The sequence below is a fragment of the Sinocyclocheilus anshuiensis genome, unplaced genomic scaffold, assembly GCF_001515605.1.
Source record: "Sinocyclocheilus anshuiensis isolate Anshui unplaced genomic scaffold, SAMN03320099.WGS_v1.1 scaffold363, whole genome shotgun sequence".
Taxonomy (NCBI): Eukaryota; Metazoa; Chordata; class Actinopteri; order Cypriniformes; family Cyprinidae; genus Sinocyclocheilus; species Sinocyclocheilus anshuiensis.
The window spans coordinates 91,397-100,990 of NW_015552568.1; the positions used below are offsets into that span (position 1 = coordinate 91,397).

The following is a 9,594-nucleotide window of genomic DNA, read 5'->3' on the forward strand; positions in this document are numbered from 1 at the left end:
GGGGGGGTTGTATCACACATTTATAAGCCCTTACGTTGTCCTCTACTTCCCGCCTGAGCATGTCTGTGTCTCGAGCCTCAGGGTTGGATAGAGTTTCTGAATATTGCCGGTTCAGACGAAGAGAGACAGGGTACTGGACTATAAAGAAAAATACAGAGAGATGAAAGAATAAGAATACAAGCTAAACAAGCATGAAAAAAGCCTGTGTCATAAAAAAAGACATGTTACCAAAAAATTTAAAGGGATCATTCACCCAAAAATTACAATTCTGCCATCATTTACTTTCCTCATGTCGTTCCAAACCTATAATACTTTCTTTCATCTGTGGATTTTTTGGACCCCCCATTGACTTGTACAGAAATATTTTTCAAAACATTTTCTTTCTATCGTGGAACAAAAGGTCAGAGGTTTGGAACGACAAGAATTTAGATTTTGGGGTGAACGGTTACTTTAATACTGAACCCTGTTCACACTAGATGACTAGACAACTAGTTGAATCTCAGTCTAGACTCACTGGTCTCTTTGGGGTTGGGTTTGATTTGGTTCTGTGGGTGGTTTGGTCCTCGATGAACATTGTCTGTCACTTTCCAGCGCACAATGTCTGTGCTTTTGGGCGGGCCGGTGCGCACCATTGGGGTGTCTAAATGATCAGAGGTCAACAAAGACTGGCGTAGCATGTAGGGATCTTCTTTGAATCCCACCATACGACCTGCCAATCACAAACACATTAAAAACAAAACGGTAAACCTGTTTCTGCTGAACTCTGTATAATGTAACTGAAGTGTAACAGAGTGAAAGATGATTACCTCTGCCACAGCATGGGAGAAGAGCAAGACATGCCTGTTGGGGCAGAGAGCAAACATTAATCAGCTGAGATTTAACATTACTAAACCACATCTTAACCAGTCGCACACAACAAGTTTTAAGCAGCAAGTAACTTGTGGTTTCAAAGAAAGCAAAAATGCTGTCCAACACAACAGAATCAAAGACATTTAGAACATATTTGATGTGTATATAGATAACAAGACAAGCAACAAGACATCTTACTTTTTTAATCATATATCATCGCCTCCAATAAAATCTTGACAGTTCTGTTCCACTTAGCTGTATAATACACATTAAACATGTTCGGACTGACTGCATTTTTGTTCTTTGTGCAGTATTTTCAGTTTCACTGACAACAGAAAATAACTTGACACTGGAAACTCCTGATGTCGTGCCTGGTTATGGGAAGGTGTTTGTGTATTAAATTTGGGTGTTTGTTTCCCTTTCTCATTTTTCTTTCTTCTCTTTTCCTTACTTTTGTTAGCTATAGTTTACTAAATTTGACAAAACTTCCTTTTCAGGACTTTCTGACATGGTAAAAATAAAATAAAATAAAATAAAATAAAGTATATGTGTATATCTACCTTGCAACAGGCGCAGTATTTCCAGCAGCAGAGCAAAAGCAAACCAAGCAATAGCATCAGAAACATAATGAGAGGAATCAACCACAGGAAACCTGCAGGTGGACAGTCTGATAAACAGAGAAACAATCAGTTAGTTTAACCCTGACGTGCATTACTCACCACACTCTTGTTCAAGAGCTATATTTCGTATGAAATAATACATATGTATATGACAAATTATTTTAAATTAACTTATAGGTCCACCCAAATGATGTATAAATCATTACATTTTTTATCATAAAAAAAGTACAATTAATATTTGTGAATATCTCACCTTTCTTTTTCTTTACTAGGACGTGGTGTTCTTTGTCTGTGATGTTTAATGGATAATTCACAGTGTAGTGGTATGTGCAGTCGTCATCTTCGTCACGGAAACTGCACGTCTCTATTACGTTTTTATCTGTGGACACAGTAACTAAATCAATTCATCATTGTTTCATCCATCCATAAACAAATCCATGAGTATAGCTATGTCTTTTAATATAAAACTAAGATGTGATGCCGTACCTTCTTCGAGCTCTTCCACCATGATGATTTTAAAGAAACATTCATCACATTTCCGTCCTTTTCTCTCGCCGGTGTTCCAGGCCTGGCACTGAACGCAGCTCCTTTTGGCTTCACACATGCCCAATTGTTGCTGCATTATGAAAGACGGTTGGAGTTGGTATAAGTATATAACTAATTAACAGGGAATACAGACAAACGGACACACACACACACACACACACACACATCACAGTCGTACCTGGAAGTTTGCTTCACAAGTGGGGCTCAGTGGAAGTCCGGAGTGTTCACACTCACAACGACCGCATTTACACACACCACGGCCATTACAGATGCCCTACAAAAGAACACTTTTATTATACACAGAACTGTGTTTTACCTAGACACATTTCAAAATTGAGTTATGAGTGAAATAGGTCTCTTAGACTGTCAACAGTTCTGTGACAGACGGGTTTGCCTCAACTATGCTATGATTTAGAGAAAACATATTGTGAGCACTGATATCAAATCGTTTAAAATTCAATGGAAAAACATCAGTTTCAGTGTTGATGTAGTTAATGAATTTTAACTACCAGCAAATGACACCAACTACTTAAATTAAATAATATAATAATAAATATTCATATAATACATTATATATAGACTGTTGTGCCCTTTTTTATATTTGTTTTGATTTTACATTTTTGTGCAGTCAGTGGGTCATTATTGCAAAATAAAGCCCAAATACATAAGCCCAAAATATGTAATTTTTAAAAATAAATGTGAATATTGACATACCATAGACTTGGGGACATAGTTTAGGTGACCATACAGTTTAAAGTCAATAAGAGTTTTAATTTTTTAAAAGAAGTCGCTTATTCTCTCCAAGGCTGCATTTATTTAATAAAAAAAATAGTAAAACTGTAATATTGTGAAATATTACTACAATTTAAAATAACTGTTTTCTATTTCAATATATTTTTAAAATGCAATTTATTTCTGTAATGCCAAAGCTGAATTTTCAGCAGCCATTACTTCAGTCATTTCAATTTAATGCATCCATGATTAATAAAAGTATTACTTTCTCTAAAAAAAAGTCTTACTGACCCTAAATTTTTGAACAATAGTGTGCTTGCATAGTGAATTTATATTTTTGTGAACATTACCCCTTTGCTGTCAAGACATGATCCGTTGCTGATGGGACATTCACAGGCATCTCCAGTCCATCCCGGTGTACAAACACATCTGCCCATACTGCAGCTTCCACGTTCTGTTGTTGCAAAGATAAAATGTCAGAAATCTGGAAACTTAACTACGACAACACATCAAAGCATGTCTGCAACTAATACAACATTATCAAATTACTGTATTGCTTGTCTTTCTTTCATCTCTCCAACTAAATTCGGGATATATTAAAATAAAAAAATCTTTTCACTAACCATTACAGAGAAATCCACAAAATCTCTGGCACTGAGATTTGTCAAAGGGGCAGAAGGGACCTTCAAACTGGTTTGGGTTATAGCACACACAGGTCCCACACATGCAGTCTCCTCTGCCCGAGCAAGGCTTGGTCTTCCCAGGTTCGATGCACATGGCAGAGTCTGTGGAGGACCCTGCTGAACAGTTACAGAAAGGTCCTAGCCTATGAGAGGCGGTGCATAGAAAAGAAGCGGGGTTATGGACTGCAATATAATCGGCACAAACCAAAGATGTCAAAATAACAAAAATTAATACTACCATCCATCATAACACTGGCATTTCCCACAGACAAGATCTCCATGGCTGTTACAGCGCACTGCATTTTTAACTGGGGTCTGATGTTAAAGTAGAAACAGAAGTGTAAGATTTTAAATGAACACACAGAACAGGAGAAGGGTTATGAAGAGGTTGCAGGCCTCACCTTTTCGCAGTCACATGTTTGACAGAGCACTTCAGCATTGATTCTGAAGGCAGAGCTAAAGGTGGTTGGTTTGACTCTTAAGGTTCCTGCCCGGTCAGCCCCGTTGGCATTACACACATGCTGCTCTCCCACTTGATTAAGAGCCTTCAGACGGACTCTAAATTTACCCTTCACAGAGAGAAAACTTGAATCAGCGTATTTATAAGGTTTTTACATTTTAAAGCATAAAATTGATTTTATAAAATTGCAGTGCATGCAGCTAGTGTGAAAACCAGCATGCATTTTGTTTTCTGTCGGATAAGTAATAAATTACATCAAATATTTCAATAAATTCAAAAATAATAATTAAGGAAATACATCAAAAAAAAAAGAATCAATTAAAAATATGTTCGTAAAAAATTACTTTTTAAATCATATTAAGTTATTTAATTTTTCCTTCCTTCTGAAAAAATGGCATGTGCGTGAGAGACTACATTTGAAGTTGTCTATTAAAAAGAAGTCAAAGGCACTCACAGTTTCACCTGGATTGATTTTGAAATAGCCAGATTCAGAAAACGTGCCGGACTGAGAGAGTATCTTGGCTTCCACTGCTTTTGGTCTGTCTTCTGCACGGATACTGATCTTGGAGCGAATATTCTGTTCAAAAAATGATGGTTAAAAAAAGAGTTACATCCATTTTGAAAAAAAAAAATAAAAATAAAATCTCAGCAATGTATTTGGTATGAAAATAAATTTACCTGAAAAGCTTTATCTAAAATGTTCAAGATGTTAGAGGAATCTTCTTGCAACTGTCCCAGCTCAGCAATAGGGAAGTATTCAGAAAGTTTCTACACACAAAGGAAACCATAATGTGTGTCACAAGGAAGTTTATATCCAGTTTTCAATATAATGTTTATTCATATTGTGGTCTCTGAGAACTTTTAAATGGACATAAAATGCACTTATGTCACTGAGACAATTAAAATACTTTTTAAAGGCATACAAACCTCATAGTAAGAGTAGGAGTGGTTAGTAACTGCGAAGATTGGAATGATGTTATGTTTCACCAGAAGTCGCACTAGGGTAGGTATAGATGGGTAGTCTTGACGAATATCATGTGTGTAATTTCCATCTGGAGTCAGGTGGCATTGCTCATCGTTACGATCCAAGATGCCCGCAAGCACATTGGCACCGTCTGCCTCATAATGGAATGCCGATTCGGTGGAGAAGACCAGCAAGTGGGTGCTTTGCTTCCTCCAGCCAATTTGTTCCTGTGAAAATGGGAAACAAGTTATACTGTAGCAGTAAGAAGTAAGTTACTATTATAGTACTGTAAATGCCAAGCATTTTTCACTTCTGTCTACCGAATTAACTTCTTAAAAATAGACTCTCAATACCTGGCACACAGCAGTCTGTAAGATGGCATCAAAACCCCCTTCGGGGGCATCCAGGTTGCCAGATATGCGCTCTCGCTGGAGCTTCTGTCTAAAGGTGTTTATGTTGTTGGTGAGACTGATGACGTTACGGAATGAAAACGGAGGGTCACTGTTGGCCCACGGCACTGCTAATCTGTAAGAGGAAACACATATATAAGGAGCGTGTGCAGACAAAGTCAAACTGCGTGGTGCTGTAACGCTGTATTATTCTTACTTAGATGGCCTCATGTCTGTCTGAGGCTCGGTGACTTTGTCTACAAATTTGCCAAATCCGATGGTGTAATCGTCAGAGAGTTTGCCAACAAGCTGAGCTGCATGAGGTGAAACCAGACAATGAATGAATATTAAAATGTTGCAAAACAAACAATTTTGTACTCATGAGTTTGGCACCCAACCCTAGCTTGCCCAAGGGGTATAATTTTAGAAATTGCATTCAAAAACAGCAAGACAATTCGCAATAGATTCGGAGAGAGACTCGAAATACATATTTAAAAGTTGAAGTTAACTTGACCCACCATCTAAATAATGCAACACTTATGGCTCAAGATGAAAAACAGTGAGACGTGACACAACAGCCAATGTAAAAATAACTAGAACTCAGCACTCTGTTGCAGTGTAGCAATACATAAACAATTCTAACAATTATTAAAGGGGTCCTATTATGCTTTTTCACTTTTTCAACTTTAGTTAGTCTGTAATGTTGCTGTTTGAGCATAAAAAAAGATCTGCAAAGTCCATTTCAAAAGGAGATATTTTATTTAACAGAAATCACTTTTCAAAAACTAGAACGAACGACTCGTTTGGACTACAACGCATATTTTCTGGGATTTGTGACGTCACAAATATCGACGAATGGGATAAGACCTGGTTGAGCTGCACTAGAGAAGGCAACGAGTGTTATCACTATGTCGGAGACACACTAGCTTTCCCAAGGCAGATGAACTTAGAGTGGTTACAATCATCCGGGTTTAAATCGCGCTCAAATTGATTTGATACTGACGCAATATTTACACTGAATCTCGCAGGCGGCTATGGTAAGGGGCGTGACATTTCCCGACCAGGCGCCGAATGCTGCCAATCACAACACACACTGACCCAGCTAACCAATCACAGCACATTTCGTATTTCAGAAGGCGGGCCTTCATTTGATACAGGAACTATTCGAGCCGTTCATGCCAGACTGGGGAGAGAAGTGTTGTAATAATGTAAAATATGTGAAAAATTTGTTTTTCGAACAACCTAGTATGAGCGCCTGTTCTAGTACACCCCCAAAACAAAATCAAGACTTTGAAAAAGAGCATAATAGGACCCCTTTAAACACCGTTCATGCCAGACAGGGGAGAGAAGTGTTGTAATAATGTAACAAATTTGAAACATAATGTGTTTTTCGAACAACCTAGTATGAGAGCCTGTTCTAGTACACCCCCAAAACAAAATCAAGACTTTGTAAAAGAGCATAATAGGACCCCTTTGAGGTCTTCATTTTTCATTATTCATTTAGCAGACACTTGTCAATTATGATGGTTGCATCACCCCTTGCAATGTTTGAACTAGGCAGGGCGATATAGCTAAAAAAATGTTTAGCCTTTTGGTATAACATATAAAATGTTTATTTTATATTGGCTATATACACGCACACACATACATGTTGAGACGAGAACGAACTGTTGAATCAGAGTTCCAGTTTAAACTGAGTCAGATCTAAAATTACCAACTCTAACACCATGTTTTCTACTGTAGTTTATTGAAAAATTTACAATGGTGCTTAATTTTACACAGCAAATCATCATATCACCCAGCCCAAATTACAATGGTTACCAGCCCAGATCTAACCACTATGCTACACCACCCTCCTCGCTCGCTCACCCAGCTGGTCTCCCATCCTCTTCAGGTTGTCCAGATCATCAGACATAGAGTTGGAGAAGTCCATGAGGATGTAGAGGTCCAGAGGGCCACGGGCTGGTTCAAACACCTCCATCTCCACCTCCTTCTCCTCCCCGGGGAGAAGCGTCATGCTCATTAGCTGAGGGGCCACCTGAGAGTACTTCAGTGACTTATCGATTTGCACATTCTGAAAAAAAGATGACAAAAAGGCACATGAATGCATAAACACACATGACTCCACAACATGAACAAGTAACTAAAGTGAGGGACAGATTCTGATAAAACAAACCTCTTCAATTTTCCTACTGCTCTCAATTGTTACCATCCGACTACTACATTTACGGGCCTGTAAGTTTTCCTTCAGGTCACAACGCTCATACTCGAAGAGCTGAAGAGAAATAACAGATAAAAATAAAAGCAATGACACAGCTGTGGTCATACAGAGAGCTACAATAGGTTTTATGAACATACAAATAACCAAACACCATAGGCAGGGCCGGAATAACATAAGGGCTAGGCGGGGCTGAAGCCCCAGGGCCCAGGGATTGAGGGGGCCCGACGTGATTGACTGTGGAGGAAAGGAAAAGTAGACCTTGAATTCATCGGGAGCACCCGAGCTTTTCCCGGTGTGCCGACTGCCGAAATCCCACCACACCCCCACATATTAGTGTCTGTGCTATTTCAGTCCAAAAGATATGAGTGATAAAAATGTCTTTGTACTCGTTTACACTAGAGTTGCGGGTATCTTTTAATCACCTCGGCTTTACTGTAGCGCATGGGAAACAAACACTGAAAGCCAAGTGATGAAACGGCACTAAATTACCTGATTAAACCACGCAGCGCAAGAGAACAGCTGGACCACCCCGGACCAGTGTCTCACGCCCGCCCAGCGCTGACAACGACTGTAGCTCGACACTTTCGCCGCTCTATTGAAGTGATAATAAGCAGCGCTTGCCCATTTGAATTCGACACACAACACTTATATGTCAACAGTAAAGTCTCTGTGGTGAAGGTACATTAAGCAATTTAATCCGCACAGCACCACACCTAGGCTATTTAACATGCAGTTACTGACACTGTAGAAATATGGCATTAATGATATTTATTATTAATGTCATGAAAATTGTTATAGGCTACTTATTGCCTATCAAATATTGGGTCAAATAAAGGCAATAAGTCACTTTTATAAGGTTTCTAATACTATAGTTAACTCTGGATTCAAGAATTAGCTTTTCATTAGGGCAACTACAAAGGAGAATTTAATAGTTCTAACTTTAATTGCAGAAAAATATTAATTTAATAATTAAGAGCCTGCAATATAATTAGAATATTAATATTGTTAAATGCATTTTAAGAATTCAAAAACATCACCGTAATTTATTAATAAATAATTTATTTGTTTATTCCAATTGCACTAACCCCAGCAAAACATTTATGGGAAAACATTTAAATAAAATAAATAAATCCGGGCCTGACCATAGGTGTCACTTACGGTGGGGGCCATAAAATAAAATACAGTACTTGTCGAAAGTTCATTAAGATTTTTCTTTTTTTCTAATTAATACTTTTATTTAGCAATGACACATTAAATTGCTCAAAAGTGACAGTAAAGACAAAAAAAGAGAAGAACAGCTCAAATCACTGTTTAATAAGACTGTTGTGTCGTAATTGAATAATGAAATTGTTGTTTAAATGAAGGTTGGACATTTCTAATCAGATTGTAATGGTTTAGATTTGTAAATCTACACTGGTGGTGGTTGAGGAGAGATTTTAAAGCGCTTTGGGTGTACAATACACCATAAAGCGCTATATAAATGCATCCATTCATTCATTCATAAATGAGTTAATACTCTTCTACAGACCTGATCTCTGGATCAACACGTCATAGAGACTAGTTATGGAAACATGTTAAAAACATATATAACATCAATTCATTCTTCAGCATAAGGATCAGGGAGTTTCACCTCATCGGGGCAGTAAGCACATCCTGTGTCAATCCGGATGCATTCTGAGCAGGTTTTTGCCCTGGCAGCAGTACAGTGGTTCACTATGCAACACAAAAAGCATAGTCTTCTTAGCATTATATATTTGGGAAACCTTTGAATTTCAATGCATTAAATAAAACATTTAAACATCAAACAAATGATACCAGAGACTTCCTCCAAACTAACTTAACATTTTTCTGAGCCATTTTTGCAATGTCTTTTAACCAACTGTTCTATTCTTGAAAAAGTCCAAATAGCAGCAACCAAATACTTTTTCCGTCATTATTTTTAACAATAAATCATTATCATTTAAACAACCTAATAAACTTCTTTTGCTTGAAAAGTGAATTTCTGCTATCATTATTTAAAATAAATAACACTTGGGCTGATGTTTTATTCAGTGCATTGACATTTATATATTTTGTGTGTGTGTGTGTGTGTGTATATATATACACACTGAACAAAATTATAAACGCAAC

The 9,594-nt window shown here is 37.6% G+C and overlaps 1 protein-coding gene across 1 annotated transcript in view; it reads right to left on the minus strand.

Moving 5' to 3' along the window:
* Positions 1-9,594, minus strand: part of LOC107664990 (integrin beta-4) — a 38,793-nt gene that overhangs the window by 23,161 nt on the left and 6,038 nt on the right. The window contains exons 3-19 of the mRNA XM_016455695.1: positions 9,095-9,177; positions 7,420-7,518; positions 7,113-7,317; positions 5,461-5,557; positions 5,208-5,379; positions 4,818-5,081; positions 4,569-4,658; positions 4,345-4,467; positions 3,832-3,999; positions 3,669-3,745; positions 3,371-3,573; positions 3,098-3,201; positions 2,194-2,289; positions 1,956-2,085; positions 1,723-1,848; positions 1,410-1,516; positions 807-840 (exon numbers count right to left, since the gene is read on the minus strand). Coding sequence (XP_016311181.1) covers positions 807-840; positions 1,410-1,516; positions 1,723-1,848; positions 1,956-2,085; positions 2,194-2,289; positions 3,098-3,201; positions 3,371-3,573; positions 3,669-3,745; positions 3,832-3,999; positions 4,345-4,467; positions 4,569-4,658; positions 4,818-5,081; positions 5,208-5,379; positions 5,461-5,557; positions 7,113-7,317; positions 7,420-7,518; positions 9,095-9,177 — 2,178 coding nt within the window. The remainder of the gene's footprint in view (positions 1-806; positions 841-1,409; positions 1,517-1,722; positions 1,849-1,955; positions 2,086-2,193; positions 2,290-3,097; positions 3,202-3,370; positions 3,574-3,668; positions 3,746-3,831; positions 4,000-4,344; positions 4,468-4,568; positions 4,659-4,817; positions 5,082-5,207; positions 5,380-5,460; positions 5,558-7,112; positions 7,318-7,419; positions 7,519-9,094; positions 9,178-9,594) is intronic.